The sequence below is a fragment of the Mastigoproctus giganteus genome, chromosome 12 (assembly GCF_048544385.1).
Source record: "Mastigoproctus giganteus isolate SK-2022 chromosome 12, ASM4854438v1, whole genome shotgun sequence".
Taxonomy (NCBI): domain Eukaryota; kingdom Metazoa; phylum Arthropoda; class Arachnida; order Uropygi; family Thelyphonidae; genus Mastigoproctus; species Mastigoproctus giganteus.
The window spans coordinates 135174497-135194203 of NC_143586.1; the positions used below are offsets into that span (position 1 = coordinate 135174497).

Below are 19707 nucleotides of genomic sequence, written 5' to 3' on the forward strand. Positions count from 1 at the left end.
ATTTCTATGGTCCCCCAGTTACCTTTGCCCTCGTGCCAGAAGAGACACTGTACTTTATCACTTTTAAGTTCTGAAATTGTAAAGTTATAGCGGTTTAATTTAGATTTGTAATAGAATAAGAAATATCACCCCTGTCACCCAGTCATAATTAAATAAAAAGTGTCAGTTTACCAGCTCAACAAAGATAATCTTGTCACAACTCTCATGTGTCACTTTCTACTGTGACCAGTGGCAATATCTACTTAGTGGAAAAGCAACACAACTGCACTCTACTGACTCAAAATTGGAGTTATAAATGTGTAGTTTTTTACAGGATGTAAAGTTCAACTCAAAAATTCGACAATTTTTGAGTTGTCACTTTTTCACACATTGTGCGATATGTGCATAATGCACCTGTTATCTTTATCAAGTCCATCTACATATAACTCGGCTCATAGCGGTTGGATTTTCACGATCTTTCATATTTGGGGCTTTTAAAAAGATTTGTTGAGCCATCCCAACTTTTAAATTGGACCAGTAGAAATCTGGGAATTATTATTATTTTTTACATACTGTAGGCTATCCATATACTGTATGTTGTAGCTGAAGCACTGAGTATTGTTTGTTGCCATGTGCTGGTTGGAGGAATGATTGGGCAGTGTGTGTCAGTTGCACAGAAGCAAATTGTTTTCAGTTAGTGCATAAAAGTCATTTGTCTCTTTTGCTCTCTCTCTCTCTCTCTCTCTCTCTCTCTCTCTCTCTCTCTCTATTTTTCTTTTGTTATGAAGTTCTCCAAGCAGTGTAGTCGGGAAGCAAGGAAGCCCATTGTGTCCTATCAATGATTTATCAAACGTTTTCTTGTAGTAGAGATAAAGAGGTCATAATCTCACTGTATAAGCTGTCTACACTAGAAATACTGTGGTCACACAGCACCTAAAAAAAAAATCCAGAATGGAAAATGTACCAGATCAGATCAGCAAAAGAAGTACCACGTGTTGAAAGGCTATGAATATGTTGGCTTCAGAGCTTTCTAACTGGGCACCATAGAGGAGACCTGATTGAGGTGTAATAATACAGCTCTGAGAGGAGAAAGAAAATGAACAGGGTGGAATTTTCAATGTTATAAATGATTCCATAAATAAGGGCCATTTCAAGTTACAGGGCAAGAGGTTTAGACTGGATTGCAGGAAGTTCATCTTTGAATCTTTCCAAACTTCAGCTGATGTCCATGGTCAATTGAAGCTTGGGAAGATTCAAAGATGAGGGTGAATAGGTATCTACATGTGGAGGAAATCAAATAGGTGGTTTTATTTATTTGTTTATTTTTTTTTTGCTGGTGCAGCCAAAGCCCTGGACTTCTTTGCATCATATGGCTAATACAAATATATTAACCCCAGGGGCTCACATCTGGTGAGTATGGGCTTGGCATGCCCAGGGTCCTGAGCTGGATATCATCATTCTTCTCTTTCTTGGTGATTCCCCCCCCCTCTCTCTCTCAGGGTAGTTCAGAAATTTTCACCAACCCTAAGGAATTTTGCTAGGCATACAACATTAAACCTATTGATAATATTGTTAGTCCCTGGCAGGGAGAGCAATACAAAAATTGTTGGATAGATGTGGAGAAAACTTTGAGAACCTGTGTTGGGACTTCTGTGGGTTTTATATAGAGGAAGTTAAAAAGAACATATTAGAGCTTGCCAAGGATATTGGGTTGGGTGATATAGAATTGGCAAATATACAAGTCATCAAGAACCAGAAAGATGGCTAAAGAATGGAGAACTTGTGGAAATGACTGGCAAACTGGAGAATCCTTTGAAAAGCATTCTGAAAAAAAAAAAAAAAAAAAAACACAGTAGTAAGAACTTGAGCCTTCTAAGATAGGCACGGCATAGCTAAGTGGTCAGTGGCAAGAGTCCTGCAGCACATGCTCTTTGAATGGAGCATGGTTCTAGCCCGGGACTACTAAATATGATTGATTGTATTCTGTAAACTCCTCTGACCTGGTGGTCATGCTGGAGTATACACAAGAACTTTATAATGCCCACTAAAGGCTGGCTGAGTTTTTCCAGAAGCTCGATGAATGCCTTTCCTACTTCAGTAGGTATAGAGAGATCCCTCAGTGTATGTGTAATTGTTGAAAATGCTATGAGTTGTTATTAGGGCAATCTATAACAATGAAGCCAAACTACATCTCTCTCTGTTTCTTGAATACAGTCCATATAATGCGGTACGTGTGTTCCTAGAAATATCTGCATTATGGTATTTTGCACATTAAAAACAATGGGGCTTATGAGAAAAATAGGGATAAGGGCAGAGCACTCAAAAAAAAAATGTTCAGACTGATAAGTAAAACGCTAAAAATAAAGTTAGAAACCCAATGAAATTGCTAACAGATTTCAACATCTTAAATTTCTAATTAATAAATAAATATTGCAGTAAATATAGCACTTTACTTTGACAAGATATGAAATTTGTTTTGTTGATATTTCTGTTCACTGATATTTTCTTCTTCTTTTTTTATTTTTATTGTAAAATTAACAAGATAGTATGAATCAGAGCTGTAATACTCAATATGTTCTACGTTGATAATAATATTAGTAAAATAATAAGAGGAGTTTACCTCAATATAGTACGTAGAACACTTCCGTATGATACCCTCCAGAAATTAAAACGGAAAAATCAAAAAAATCGACAACTTACCGGTACATTAGAGTCAAATATAAATAATTAAATAATCAATTTAACACAATTTAAAACAATTAAAAATCAAATTAATGCAATTAAAAGAATCTAACGAAAATATTCAAAACGATTTTCCTTCCTCTCTTCCTTGAATGCCTTTCCTACTGAAGTAGGAAAGGCATTCAAGGATGTGCAGATTGTCGAGGATGTGCAGGCAGACATCGTCTGAGTACCATCACCGTCCTCAGACGATGTCTGCCTGCACACTACACCTGAATGGCATGATCATAAAAGCAGCAGCCGCATGGTTTCAACGGCTGCCGTGATGTCATTCTGGTGGCTCCTTCCATTTGCCTCGTACCGTGAAAGTACGAAGGCAATTGCCTCTTTTGGAAGGCCTTCCAGTACGCAATGCAGGATTGGCATCGTTGCAATAGATGGGATTCTGACTTAAAGGCGTTCGGTCATAAGCCCTCTGGATCAATTATCCAGACCTGCCATTCCTCTCGTACTGAACAGAATTACTACTGCAAAGGTTGCATCAAGGGATCTCTTGACCTAAAGGTGTTTAGTCATAATCCCAAGCACATGAAATTAAACCTGCTCTTTCTTTCTGAGCAGGAGTATAATCGCAACGATTAGTCACTGAAGGTGGAAATTAACCTTTCTTAGGGCGGTTTACACCTTCACCTTGCTCAAGGGATCCGGTGTGAAGTGATTACAAGGTAACCTTGCTATTATATTTGGCTGCTATATGCCAGTATCCTGACAAGACCTCTCCTTGCCTGTAGCTTTACAGCCAAAGGCCTTGATGTCCTTAATTCTATCTCACATTCCATGAATGGAACAAAAGGTGACGTCGCTATGGACACTCGGCCACCATAAGCTAGTATCCCAACAAGAAGTCTTCTTCTGACCTCTAGCTTTACGTCTTAAAGCCCAAGTTCAGGATATTCTTAGTGGCAACCGCACGACTCGCGCACGGTTGCCCAAAGCCCTTGCAAGGACTCTTCTTGACACCTAAGGAAGGAAAATCGTTTTGAATATTTTCGTTAGATTCTTTTAATTGTGTTAATTTGATTTTTAATTGTTTTAAATTGATTTGAATTGTGTTAAATTGATTATTTAATTATTTATATTTTACTCTAATGTACCGGTAAGTTGTCGATTTTTTTCGGTTTTTCCCTTTTAATTTCTGGAGGGTATCATACGGAAGTGTTCTGCGTACTATATTGAGGTAAAGTCCTCTTATTATTTTACTAATGTAAAATTAACAGTAAAAAAAGATAAGTGATCAATAACAACAAGCACAGGACTCACAAATTGCACAAACAAGACAAATTTACGAAACTTAAAAAATAGGAATGAAGAGAAGATTCTGAAAATTTATTTATGTTTTGTATGATTGAAGCTTTCAAGGAAGGAGGAAACACATTTCAACGTAATAACATAAAAATTCACAGAATTCCAGCTATCAGTATTATTGCAAATGCAGTCAGATTTAGTTTACTATCCTTTTATAATTAGATTGCATTGACTGAAAAGCCCAATAAACTGGGAACTGCAAATCGTTTTTATTGTTTTATGGTAGTGACTTCAGTGTTCTCAGAAAATTTTGCCAGCCGGGGGTTGGCATTATGAAGTAGCCGGGTGGGGAAGTGTAATACTTCGCAATATTATAAAATTTTCTGTTATTTATAAATGTGATTTAAGTAAACTAGAGCAAAAATTAATTGCATAATTTAACATTATATGCTTCTGTCGCATTGATCTCAATTGCATAGTATGTTCGAATTTATATTGATTGAGATCAGTGAGCAGTACCATACGGTACCATGAGAATCGCTTAAATTTTAACCAGGCAGTCAGTTAAATTCACTGGGCGGTGTGCCCATTCGATAGGTCCTGGGGAGAACACTGGACCTCTAGAAATGTGCTACTGTGCTCACGCTATTATGCCTCACAAAATTTCTGTTCGAATAGAAAAAGGTGAGCTCTTGAAAACATGATTTGCCTACAAAATCATGTTATCTTGTGAATACAGTGAATGACAACTGTGTCTCCAACCAATACAACTACGGTAAATGGAAAATATAGCTGTCACACATTTGGCATTTAAGCTTCGTAAACTTGTATGTATTGCTGTGCAGGTTGCTATTCAGCTTGATGTCGGGTTTTGCGTTCACCTGTGTTACTTGCAGACGAAATCACACATGAACCAATGCGAAAATCGCGTCATACTCACATTATTCCCTAATATATCAGTTGTATTGTATCAAATGCGCATTATAGCAGAACTAACTGTATATTGTTTTATTGCATAATTTATGTATTTAAAGGTTTAAATGATTCTGTTACATTTAATATGCAGATAAATGCTGCCTTAAAATTAACCAAGAATGCTAGTCATGCCAAACTGGTTAAAATTATTTTCATTATTTCCTGTGAACAAATCTCCGCCACTTACTGAGGATTCATTTAGCACTCTGTTTTTATGCGTAAAATTGTTAGTGGTAACCAGGGGATGCCTCTATATATATGAGAGAGAGATCTTGATTGCAAAATATTTACATGGAATGGTTATATAAAGCCCTTCATGGCCACGTGGCTACAGTTTTACAAGTAGGGATATTACATGGATTTCAATGACCTGTTAAAAAGAAATGTTAATATGGACATAACATTTAAATTCAGAAGTGGGTTGGATTAACAAATTAATTTGGTATACACCGATGACCCAAAACATTATGACCAGCGAGTCGTTATGTAAATTGAAGCAACTCCAGGTGAACTACAGTACTTGCTAGGTTGGGACATGGTATAAAAAACACCTGATATTGAACTCTGTTAATCAGTGTTACTCTTGTTCTTCAGATAGGAAAGGCAGTGAACTTAAGCGAGTTTGACAAAGGCCAAATTGTAATGGCCAGACGACTGGATCAGAGCATATCTGAAACGGCACAGCTGGTGGGGTGCTCACGGTCAGCCATGGTTAGTACCTAGCAAAAGTGGTCCGAGGAGGGGGAACTCCAAGAACTGCTGGCAAGGTGTTGCATGACCACGGCTCATCGATACTTGAGGTGAGCGAAGGCTCTCCCAGATGGTACGTGGGAATGGAAGGGCGACTGTGGTGCAACTCACCAGTAATTGGAATGCTGGTGACGGGAGTAATGTGTCACAACACACAATACATTAAACCCTGCTGAAAATGGGGCTGCTTAGCCACAGGGCGCTCTGAGTGCCCATGCTAACCATGGTTCACTGGCAACAGCACCTACAGTGGGCACACGAGCATCGAAACTGAACCTTGAGTGATTGGAAGAAAGTCGTCTGGTCCGATGAATCACGTTTCCTGTTGCACATGTGGACGGCCGGGTACATGTGAGTCGTTTACCTGGGGAAGTGATGGGGCCATGAGACGAAAACAAGCTGGTGGCGGCGATGTTCTGCTGGGATACCCTGAGTCCAGGCATCCATGTGCCGGGCACTCTGATGTCTACCACCTACCTAAACATCATTGCTGACCAGGTACACCCTTTTGTGGCAACTGTTTCCCCTCTGGCGGTGCCATCTTTCAGCAGGTTAATGCGGCATGCCACACTGCCTGGATTGTTTGAGATTGGTTCTCAGAACATGAGGAAGACTTCCAGGTATTGCCCTGGCCTCCAAATTCTGCAGACATCAATCCCATCAAGCATCTATGGTTTGTGACTCCTATCTGATTGATTTTTTTTTTTTTTTGATTTGGTAGTTGTTGGCGCATCGGCTTCTGTGGCCATATTGCACCTCCCAAGGTTTTTGCAGTACTTTGATCCAAGCCCGAGGCGGGAATCGAACCCGCGACCTTTGGGTTGCCGGGTAGGTACTTTACCCACTCGGCTAGCCCGGTCGGCCTCTCCTATCTGCAGTGTCTCAACCACAGACCTTACAGAAGTTAAAGAATCTGCTGGTTACGTGTTGGTACCAAATACCACAAGACACATTTAGAAAGCTTGTAGTGTCCATGCCTCACCAGGTACGAGCTGTTTTGGCTGCACGTGGAAGACCAACATCATATTAGGTGGTCATAATGTGTTGGCTCATCAGTGTATACATGCAATACATAAAGTTATCCACACAATTCAGTGTTTATTTGTTATTTGGTTTTTAGGAGCATTAGCAACTAAGGCCATATTGCTCCGGGGATATGCGGTAGTCATTCCCTGACCTTTCTGCCTCCTCCGTATTTGGTGGTCACGGGCTCGAACCCCGGTCTAATCAAGAAGCATGTGCTACGCACTGCTGCTCCTGGCTATGGAGGCGCCACAATTCAGTGGAAAAGAAGGAACAGCCGAAGAATGCCCAACATCAAGGTCTGTAGCTCTCGAGGGATGGTGATGTCACAGTAGAAAGTGTCAGTAATGCCTGACCAAACAGTATGAGGCTTGAAAGGTGGTGGAGACAAATTAAGACAAATCCTTGTCATGAGAAATCCATAGCCCACACTGATATCAAGATGACTGAGGGCAGACAGGGAAATTGGGATGTTTCCATGAAATAAAGGATGTCACATTTAGGGGTCACCATGGCCTGATTAAAAACAGCCATCATGATGTGCCGATGGGGGCAATCAGTGTGGAGCTGTTTTTGATACACCATTAAGACACGTGGGGATCTACAAGTTACATGGTGTATTTCCTGTAAGAGCAGTTTCCAAATTTGTTGAAGTCGGCATCAATTTTCTCTACTTGTTTAAGCATTTGATAAGGGATGGAACAAGCAATCCGAAAGATGCAAGCAGGACGAGAGAGAGAGATTGCACTGGTTGCTGTAAGTTGAGGAACTGGAACCCTCCAGCATATAGATCCCAAAAAGAGGGAGATGTGATTAGTTCAGTGATCAACTTTACTGTAATGAGGATCACTATTACAGAGCTAGCTGGGGTGGAATCCTGTATTTATGGATTGGCCACTTTGGGGTCAGAATTCTGCTAAAAATCTGTTTAACAATGGTTGGTGCAGCTAAAGCCCAGATTCCTACAGCATAAAGTAGCTGGTGGGGTAACTTTACATATTTAAGTGTCCGTGGTCTTATCTGAGATGTAATGAAAGTGTTTTGCTTTCCACTTGTGGCATGCAGCATGATTGAGGAGTTTGTCAGTGTGATGGCTGAACCTTAGTTTGGTATCAAAAGTTGCCCATAATTCACAGTGAGTGAATACTGCTGGAACTGAGGCTTCTCCAAGCATGGGTGAGATGATAGCTGAGTTTTTCTTTAATGAAAATTTCTTTGTGTTTACAATTAGGTTACTTTGGATTTGTTGAGCACTGTAGTACTCTATTCATGTAATTAGCATGGTGTTCTATAAAGTCGACTTCAGTCAGGATGTGAAATGTAAACATTCATGTTTAAATAAAAATACAGGCAGTTGTTCATCATTTAATCGAACAGAATGAAAAATATATAAATATATAATTTTAAATATGTATTTATTGCATTTCATGATGGCTCGATGCAGTGAATTACATACATTAATTGTTATCATTAATTTGGAAGAATATTTTGTGAATAGCATTCATACAGTGTTGGGAAGTTCTGCTAAGTCTTCTGTTTTCCAAATTTGAAAGTTGGCATGTATGCAATGACAAGACAGTATTAATACATAAGTAAAAGATATTTTATTCAAAAATGTCTTATTAGGTGAAAGCCATCCCCTTCCCACCAAGCTCTTCTTTCAGAAGCTTTACCTATGGGCACTCTAATAATCTGATAGGTTTTTCAACAAATCAAATTTTAGTTTTTCCAAATAAGGCAGTTTCATTTTCAGCAGCATCTGATAGAACTAAAACCTTTTAATACCTTAACTTTGTTAATAGAGAAAGTTCTTGTTCAGAAAGTTTTTGAATACTGAATAACTTACTACTGAAATTGTAAATTTTCTCTACTTTTCCTGTGTTATCTATATTGCTAGGGGTAGTCATATGCAGAATTTTCATTCATTTTGAATTATAATTTATTATACTTTTAAATTACTTAGACTTTGAAAATGTAATTTCCTTATATTTAAAAGAAGTTATTAAAATTTTAAACCTACATACAGCAACAAAAGGAAGAACAAGAAAAGGAGGTGGAGATAGATGATCAGTCTAATGAAGTTCCATATGAAGATAATATATATCCTTCAAATGAAGTTCCTGATTCCACGCCACCTGGTTTAGTCACTCAGAACTGTCCTTTGCGTGAAGTACTTCCAATCAAAGGAGGGCATTTCAGTTTTCTACAAGAATCACAGATTGATCTTGAATGCAAGTGATTCTTTTTAAACTTGTGTGTCTGTATATATTTTCTCTCTCTCTCTCTCTCTCTCTCTCTCTCTCTCTCTCTCTCTCTCTCTCTCTTTTATTGTTTAGAATTAACTATAATATATATTCTATTATAGTTGTATATTCTTGTTGTCTTGGGCATGCCAGCTTCGTTCAGTGAAACAAAGATAGAGCATTCATATTTGAATTTTTTTTCAATCGATTAAGTTTCACTAGAAAGCTAGGAATATACTTCTGACCTCTAATTTCTCTAATAGCCCAAATTACTGAAATTAATAGATAATAGTAAGTTAAAAGCATATAATTGGAGAAGATTAAAGTGCATATTCAGGCTCTCAGAAGCATAGCTTCCTGTCCAAGCTTGTGACAGCCAAAGAAGCTTTGGGTGTTATCAGTTTAGAAAGTTTTTCTGTAAGAAAATAGTTGTCAAAAACAGTTGTTATAAAGTTAAAAGCTTATGAACTCTGTATAGAGAGGCAAAAGTTCCTGCAATTTTCTGTTTCAAGATGGGAATATCTATTTTATAATAACTTGTGATAATTGATTTTATCATGTGAAATGGCATCTCAACATTTCATTTCACTGTAACAGTAGATTATATCAAAATAGTCCAAATATCCAACCAGAAGTACTTCAGTACTTGAACAATTTCTGAACATGACCCCATATGCTGTTTCAATGGTAAAGCATGTTTTAAAAGAGAATTATGAAGGTGCGTGAAGCAATTATTTCACATTTGCAGCTAGGCTGCACTTGAAAAAAATCAACATACAAGTTCTAATCCGTGATGTTTCACTGAAACTTTTTTTTCAGCCGCAGTAGGTTCCTCATCTTCATCACTACAAATTTCAGAAGATTCCATTACGTCTGCAGTGAGCTCCTCTTCATTTCTGCATGTCCTGAAACATTCAATGTCTGCATCCACATTCTATGTAATCTTTGAAACTTAAGTTTGCCTGTAAGTTTAAGTGATGATGCTGCACATGCTCAAATAATTCTTCTCTATTGTCAGACTGTCCTTTGCAATTAGAGGAAGACATGCAAAACTTCACACATTGCATCATTCAAGACAGTAAATCCAGCATGTTTGAAGCAGTTGGCGATCACTTTTATACAAACTTCATCCCATGCGGATATAGATTCCACATTGAATTTTTGCTTTCAAGATAGCACAGTTTTGCTTAATAGCATTCTTTGGAAGTTTTTTTTAAATACTGGATTACACCTTGATCAAGTGGCTGAAGAACTGACATCATATTTAATGGTAGGTACTCAACAGTGCAGTGGTTTTTGACTTTTTTTTTTTAATAATTGCACCCTTAAGTAATTTATTTTATTTTTTGGCACCCCTATTCAATTTTCTGCCTGTTAGATCCAGTCCTCTCTGTCTATATATATATATATATATATATATATATATATATATATATATAATATTAAAAAATATATGTTATATGATATTAAAAAATATATGTTATATGATAGTTATTATAATAATATAATTGTAATTTTGTATTACAATTCATAATACAAATTATATATACAGGTAACTACCATATAACACGGTAGTTAAGTTCCTATAAAATCTCGTGTAGTGCGAAACAGTGTTATATGGCACTAAGAACCAGTACAAAAAGGTGGGCTGGGTTACGTTCCAAGATCTAACAAAAATATACACCATTCTAGATTTCTTGTATCTTCTGCTCTCTTTAAAAAATCACTAATCTGGGTTTGTTTGCTTTTTCTTGATAGATATTTGTAATTTCATCATATGGAACTAACCATTTTTGAAGCGCCCTTTTGAACTTTGGGCTCCTGTCATTGGAAGAATCTGAATCCAAAAAATAAGATTCTAATTGCTCGGTTAACTTTATGCCATTTTAGTGTAAAATATTTTAAGTTCAGAATTTTAATCTGCACTATCATCCTCTGAATTGGTTTGATTTGCCTCCAATGCCATTTCCACCCAATTTGCCAAGCCAACCTCTTTTTCTACCAGTAATTCTTGAACATCTTCAGTAATCATGTCTTTTTTTTTTTTTAGCAGCATCGGCAACTAAGGCTATCTTGCTCTGTGTTCAATTGCATGTTCTGAGGTTGATTTTATATTTTTCTGGATGAAAAACCCAATTTTCTGGGAGGTAAAACCATACTATCCTCGCCTGAGACTGACTAACTCAGCCATGCTGTGAAAAAGACCCATAAAAATTCCTCCCATCATTGACAGGATTTGAACTTAGGTGTTTTCTACCTCGTGTAGAGATGACTTCGATTCTACCAACTGTGCTACCTGCGAGGGCTTCAGCAGTCATATCATCAAAACCTTCCCCTCCTACCGACTTAGCAAGTTCTACTATTGCACATATTCTGTTGGTTTGACCATATTTCCTGAATGAACTGACTCAGGTTTTTCCAACACGCATTTAATGATGACAGTTTTACTTATTTGAGCGATAAAGCTATGATTCCGATACAGTCCACAATTGAAAAATATTTCCATGCCTCCATCATTTCAATATTTTATCAGTTCAATGTGGAATAAATTTTTTCCAAAATGCATTGTAACGGTTTTCTGATGTAATGAGTGTCAAGGTAGATATAATGCCTTTGGCTGGCCTGGCACGTTATCCAATAATAATAAAACTTTGAAATCTAGATGTTTCCACAAGTTCAATAGCACAGAACCTAAAGTGGGGATTTCCCGATAATTTTTTTTTTTTTTTTTTTTTTTTTTTGCATAACGACTAGTGAGCCAAAAGCAGGATTCACAAAAAAAAATGGAAATGTTGAAAAATTACATCCAACATAATAGCAGAGTTTTTCCCTGCACAAAACTCAAAGATGCCGTGTAATGTGAGGTTGCCACAATCTCTAACCATGTTAGAGTAAAACTGTTTTATATAAGTACCGTATATATCTTTATATAAGTACCGTGTCAATCGTGTTAGAGCAAATCTGTATTGTAGAAGTACCATGTTATACGGGAGTTGCCTATACCTGTATAATAATTTTATTCTTTATATAAAGGTACTAATTTAAATCCAAATGCAATAAGGTATAATATTATAAGAGCTTAAAAAATTATCCATTAAATATTGGTGTAGATACACCATAGATAACTCTTAAACAAAAACTATGGTAGTAGTGTAAAAGCATTGTTTCTACTGTTGTGAAGGATGATCACAATATGAGATAAAGTTGAAAGAATGCCTTTACACTACTATCAAAGTTTTCCATTTAAGAGCTATCTATGCTGTATCTACACCAGTATGTAACAGATAATTTTAAGCTCTTATAATATTATGCCTTGTTGCATTTGGATGTATTATAGTATTATCATGTGCACCTTTTTGGCATCTCTCATATTGTGGGATTAACTTCACAACTGTGTTGTTATGATTGCAATACCAGGGTACCTGCCCCCCACCAATGAAAGGCCAACAAGCATTGAAACTGTGCCGTCTAGGTGGTGACCACCAAGAATAAGTAAAAATAGCCTTCTCTATTAGTGAAGTATTACTTATTCAAGGTAGTGCAATATGTGGTAACTCGTTGTGAAGGATGATCACAATATGAGATACATTTGAAACAATGCCTTTACACTACTATCGTAGTTTTTGTTTAAGAGCTATCTATGGTGTATCAACACCAATATTTAATAGATGTACTAAATAAACATCAATTATAGATCACCACAAAATTAAAAAGATACTGTACAATGGAAGGTATTTAAACACTTGGTTTACTAAACTTCTCAATGAGATAATTGTGCCTAGTGGGATTCGCTGATCTTTATGTTATTAGGTGGAATATTGGAGAGACGTACTCTCATTTAGCATTAGCTGAGTTATATGATATAAGAAAGCATCAGCCAACAAAACAAAACCAAAAAAAAAAAAAAAAAAAAAAAAACCCTTCCAATTTCACCCAAACATTCGCTCCAAAAGTTTGTCCAGTTCTTCCTTGAATTTATTTAAACTATCGACTTTAGCATTAGTAGAGGCATATGATGCAAGAAAGCAAGCTTATACAGCATCAGCCAAAAAAAAAAAAAAAAACCTTTCGATTTCACACGCCTTGAATTTGTTTAAGCTGTCAACTTCTGCAAGAACAATGAAGTTTGTTCCAGCAGCCAACCGCCCGCTGGCTAAAGGCAAATTTCCACATATCTATTCTACAACTGTTTTTCCTCAATTTGAATTTGTCTCCACAGGTGATTAATCTGGGCAAGCGGAAGAATCCCATCAGCATTCAGCTTGCTCAAACCATTCAATGCCTTATACACATAGTCAATCAGATCACCTTGCAGGTGCATAGTCTCCAGGCATTGCAATTTGCTGCACTTAAGTTGCATTTCTCTCTACTTGTTTCAGCAGCTCTACATCCTTGCTAAAATGAGGCCTGCAGACCTGTATACAGTATTAAAGGTGTGGCCTGACCATAGCCTTATACAAGGGGATAATCACCTCCTTATCCCTGCTAGAAAAATTCCTGTTTGTTATTAGCAAGACACCATGTTAATCTTGCAGATTGTGTGCACTGCTCAGAAAACTTCATATCTGATTGCAAATTTACCCCAAGTCTTTTTCATTCTCTATTACCCTGAGTGTAGTACCACACAGTTGGTATGTTACTCTGGAGTTACTGTTACCCATATGCAGTACTTTACATTTGCCAAAGTTAAACTTCAGTTGTCACCTCTCAGCCCATCTGCTCAATTTTTCTAGATCCTGTTGCAGTAGCACACTGTCATTAGTGCTATTAACAACCCTGCCAACCTTTGTATTGTCTGCAAACTTGGACATTTAAGCCCGATATACCTTTATCAATAATAAATACAGAAAACAACAATGGGCCCAACACCAAACCCTGGGGAACTCCACTAATAACATTAGTCCACGATGAGCAGTGTCCACTGATTACCACTCCTATCTTCTCCCACTCAACCATTCCTTTATCCATAGCAGCAATTTGCCCTTAATGCCATACTGCTCCAATTTGTACAGTAGTTCTTCCATATGCAACAGTATCAAAAGCTTTCCTAAAATCCATGTATATGATATCAAAATTATTTTTTGCATCCAGTTCCTTTGTGACCACATCATAGTATCCAATCAAATTGGCTAAACACAAGACTTCCCTTTAACAAGCCCATGCTGTGTTCATGGACCGTGAGATGTGAACAAGTGTTCCATGAAAAATCATAATTAATAATTTAAAAAAAAAATAAATTCAAATAAATTTTGCATATTTCTAGCGTACACCAATTTGTATCATTATAATTTTAACATTTATTTTTATTTTTTTTCTGTTATTAATATACTGGCATAGACTGATAATCAAATTGACCATGGAACGCTTTATTTTGGCAGGCTTTTGCGTAGAAGTAATGACATCTACGAAAATCTAGCAATGTAGTGATCTAATATGCAATTCATGTGAAATTTAGCCTGGAGTACACGGGTTGAAGGAGAGGGAGAAGCGAACCAATATCGTAACTAAACTTCGTTATTTGGGTACCACTTGTGGGCATAGTACGGAGTGATTGTACAGTCGAGTTCTGTGATTGGGTGATTATTGTGAAGGGGTTTTCTTTCTGATTGTTTTGTTTCGTCAAGGAGGGGTGTGCTCAGGTTAGGTAGGGTGTTTATCAACCCTATCCTCTGTTTTAAAATCGTAAAACAGATTCCTGATTTAAAAACAGCTGCAAGTGGGGTAAAAGCACCCTAGGCATTTCAAGCTAGGAGGACAGTGGGTGGGGAAAGTACTGACTGGCACCTGCCATTCATTACTTTGTTCCTGTCTGTTTGTTGAAATATGGAATAGTACCCAAGATCTGGAGTTTCGCCCTAAACTCACTTCCTTGTATAAATTTTTTTTGATAATTTATACAAGAATTTATACAAATACTGATAATTTATATATTATCAGTATTTAGAAATATTATTATTAAAATAAATGACCACAGATTTGTGGTTGAAAAAAGAAATTTTAAAACTAAAAGCAAAAACTTATAGTATTACAACTGTGGTCGATGAAAATGAACACAGTATTGTCCCACTTCAAAGAGAGGATGGACAGTCGCAGTGTTTTGTTCCCGAAAAAACAGGAACCAACTAATAAATACCAAAATGAAAGTATGATGTCAGTGAATTTCAGCTTTGCATGTGTTGGAAATAGAGATGCTCCTGATGCATAATGCATCATATGTAAAAAAATATTCGCAAACAAGTTCTTTGGCTCCCACTAAACTTGTGTTTCGTAAGTGTTCTGTGACTAAAAAAAATTTTTAAGAAACCTTGGTCTGGGCTATAACTGCAGTCTTGTCTAAATGATCCCGCAGTGCTTCCATTAATTTCCTCCGAACAGAAGTTAAACTAACGGTTCTGTAATTACTCGTGTTAACCTTTGATCCCCCTTTGTGAATTGGGACACATTTGCACTTCTCCAGTCCATGGGGAGTTCCCCTGAGTCCAGGGAAGCTCTCATAATTATGGTTAATCGTTTTCTTAATTCCTTTGCTGCCTGCTTTAATATAACTGGATAGATATCATCCACCCCAGTTGCTTTTCTTATGTTTAACTTTAACAATTTCTCCTCCACTTTGGAGGAGAAAATCATTAGGCACCCTGTTACAGTTTGATAAACTTCTGGTCTTCCCATCCCTGAATATCTTCTCATTGTGAATGTAGATGCAAAATACTCATTCAGTTTGGCAGCTACCTGAGCAGGATCATCAACAGTTAAACCATTGATATCAAGTGGTCCAATCTGATTCATCCCCTTTCTTCTAGAGTTTACATAAGCAAAGAACTCTTTGCTGTTTTTCTTTGCATCTTTTGCCAAGTATTTCTCATAATCTGCTTTCGCTTGTCTAACCTCCTCTGACTTGATTAGAGACCAACTTATATCTACCATAGGCACATGTCACCTGATAGTTTATATGCATCCCATGCATTTTTATTCTCTACCAAGAGTCTCATTAGTTCATCTGACATCTATTTTGGCCTAATCTCTGAACAATATTTCTTAGTTGGTATGAAATGCCTAGTAGCTTTCAAGATTAATTCTTTGAATGCTTCCCATTTAGAATTTGCTGTTGGCAACATCATCAGTTGGGCCTACTGTATAGAATTTAAAAACTGTCTCAGACCACTGTAGTCATCTTTATAAAAGCAAAAACCTTTCTCTTTACCCCAGATAGTAGTTACATCTTTGAGTAAATTCCACATCAGCACACTGATCACTGCCACCTAGTGGTTTCTTTATATGCAGATTCTTAATGCATGCGTCATCACTGCTGATAATCAGATCAAGAGTATTACTCCCTCTGGTTGCCTCTTGAACATGTTGCTGTAGAAAACAGTCATCCAATAAATCCACAAAAGCCTTGCTAGTATACGAGTGACCAATCCAAAAGTTCCAGTCAATATCTAGCAAGTTAAAAATCTCCCATTATAAGACAATCTGATTTACTGGCCCACTCCATTTCCCTGTACAGCTGTTCATTATACTCGTCAGAGTCGTTAGGCTTATAACATGCTCCTATTCTCAATTTTGCTTTCCCAGTGCTTATGTCACACCAAAGTGACTCAACATTGCACTCTCCAGCCGTGTCAACTGGATGCATTTCCTTAGATTTTATGTTTCTTAACTAACAGCATAACCCCTCCTCCCTTCCTCTTCTTTCTGTACACGTTGTACTCCCCAAATTCAAATTCTGCATTCTTTATATCTGTGAGACATCAAGTCTTTAATATCCCAACTGTATCTGGCTTTGATGTTTTGACCAGCACCTCAAATTCATCAAATTTATTTACTAAATTCCCAGCACTGATGTACATATAAGTATACATGTACCTGTTCTTACTTTTAATTACCCTAACACATCCCATGTATTTACTTGTTCCACAATTCCCTGAAATACCCAGCACCTTGTTTTCTGGGCTGCTGCTCATTCCAATAGAAGCAGTGCAAGATTTCACCTCTGCCAGTGGCTACTGTTAACCCATCAGTTCATATACCCCCCCCCAAGTTAGCGGTTTTCAGTCCCACCTAACACTGCCCCAATAACATCAGCAAATATTCCTGCACCTTTTCTATTTAAGTGTATCCCATCCCTGTAGAAGCAGTGTCTCCTGTTAACAAGCACAGACTATGCTGCCGCCTCCATAGCCATGTGGGAAGGAGCAGCACACGCTTCTTGATTAGACAGAGGTTCGAGCCCGTCACCACCAAATACGGAGGGTGCGGAAAGGTCAGGGAATGACCACCGCATATCCCGGAGCAATATGGCCTTAGTTGCTAATGCTCCTAAAAACCAAATAACTAACTAACAGACTATGCTGAGAAAAATTCTACCCCAAGAGCCTTGCACAATCTCTCCAGGGCCGAATTGATTGACAAGGCTCTTGTAATATACTTCCTCCTATTGTGTCTGGGCAGAATTGCAGACACTTTCAAATTCAACTCTAACTTGCAACTTTTTTTTCAGCACTGACCTGTACTTGCTAATAAGTCTTCAGATCTCCTTCACTTAATGTCATTTGTGTCAACGTGTACAACATCATCAACCTTTGCCCCAGGCAGACATACCCTGGTCCTGTTCCACCCATCATTTTTTTTTTTTTTTTTTTGCACAATATATTTCCCGTTTCCCTGATATTTGAATCGCCAACAATAAATGGCTCCTGTGGGAGCATTGCATTCTGCCCTGAAGATTGCTGCTGTGCTGCCTGATGCACAAGAGTGAGCCCTGGCTTTGAGTCGGGCAGTTGGGAGTTTGATGGGCCCTCATTTTAATTCCTTCACAGACATCTACCCTACACCTCAAACTGTCATAGACTCCCATCAGAATGGGGAGTTGACACCTAATTTCTCTGCACCTAGCACACACGAAAACACCCTCCTTGGCTAGATAATGTCCTGTTCCAGAAAGATCCGCAAATATTTCACATTTTGGGCATTTTTTTTAGACTTTCATGTGATGGAAAATCGCCCTCTTTGATTCTCCCTCGTGCCACAGCACTTCCAATACTTCATGCTTGTTGCTCTGCTGCTCTAGTCTGGGGCATGATTTCTGTTTAAATACAGTTTCATTGATAATTGTCAATACTATACTAAGCTAACAGTTTCCTAATACAGTGTTACGTATTACACTATTTAGTTTTACGTTATACCTTACGCTGTCAACTTCGAGGTATACATTACACTATTCCATATCGATCTAACATACTACAAAAATAATGGCGGAATTTTCGAACAGTACAAGATTCTACAAATACTGCATAGTAACCTACAAAATATCAATCTAAACTCAAAATAAACCACGGAGCATGACTGGGACTATAAATCTATTTCTGGAAAATAATTTAATATGGCAATTAAGTCAATAAAATGGCAAAAAGCTAAGTAACTTAAAGCCAAATTATGTGGCACCCTGGTTTCAAACCACTGCAACAGTGATTGCAGTGTAGGTAGTTTACTTGAGATTAGGGGTGCAATTATCCACAAACAGCAGAATTTTTCTATTCTTCTCACTCATCTTGTGATCTGTTCCTCATAGATTTGTGATGTCATCCGTGCCTTTTGGTTTGCTCGATACATATTAGGTAATGTCTTCAAACCTTTAAAGCATTGAAGCTTCTGGGATTTTCCAATAATTAAAAGATGGAGCTTATCTGTGCCAGACATGTTTGCTGTTAGGAGAACGGTAATTTTGAAAGACAAACACCCTCTTTTTTGAAAGAGACAGCCATGGCGGGTGTTAAATTTCTGTAAATATCCATCTGAACTTTTTTAAATTCTTCAATATCCATTCGATGCGCAAACGATTCAGCCTTAGCGTTTAAAATCTATAGGTACATTTTTTGCACACATCATCTTTAGCCATTCCAAAAGTGCCTTTTCAAGATTCAGATATTTTGCCTTTCATGCTCATATCCTACCCAGTTTAGCAGATTTCTCTAAACTTTCAATCTTTTTCCGATTTTTCAGAATAGTGAACAGAGTACTCTTAGATATGCAAACTGTTTGGCGATGTCAGTCTTAGAATGCACACCATCTATGGCTTGCAAAATTCTTGCCGACCGGGCTAGCCGAGTGAGTCAAGTACCTGCCCGGCAACCCAAAGGTCGCGGGTTCGATTCCCACCTCGGGCTTGGATCAAAGTACTGCAAAAACCTTGTGAGGTGCAATATGGCCACAGAAGCCGATGCGCCAACAACTACCAAATCAAAAAAAAAAAAAAAAATCAAAATTCTAATTTTATCTGCAATTGGCAAAGCTATCTGCTTTCTTGGAGCCATACCAATAAACATACACTCAAACTAATGAACTGAACTTCTAGCTGATGTTCATTTGATTAGTGCACTGCAAGAAAAGAGCATGGGAAATCTTAACAAATGATTTCTCAGGGTCTGGCTACAAGCTCGCCACTTACTCTAATATATTTGAAGAGCGAATCATTTTTAAACACGAATATTGTAATAAAAAAAGTAAAAATTCAGATTAAGAGGTAGAAATTTGTGGTTGTTATTAGGAAATCTTTTTTTTTTTTTTCAATGTTGTTATAATGAATGTCCTTGAAAAGAAGCTTAGTAACCCAAGCTTTTAGCCGAGTGGGTAAAGTACCTGCCCGGCAACCCAAAGGTCGCGGGTTCGATTCCCGCCTCGGGCTTGGATCAAAGTACTGCAAAAACCTTGGGGGGTGCAATATGGCCACAGAAGCCGATGCGCCAACAAC

At 37.6% G+C, this 19707-nt stretch overlaps 1 protein-coding gene across 1 annotated transcript in view; it reads left to right on the forward strand.

The window, feature by feature from the left end:
- LOC150077443 (caprin-1-like) overlaps positions 1-19707 on the forward strand; it is a 174127-nt gene that overhangs the window by 85585 nt on the left and 68835 nt on the right. Inside the window, exon 7 of the mRNA XM_090386390.1 lies at positions 8741-8945. Within this exon, the coding sequence (XP_090242516.1) occupies positions 8741-8945 (205 nt within the window). The remainder of the gene's footprint in view (positions 1-8740; positions 8946-19707) is intronic.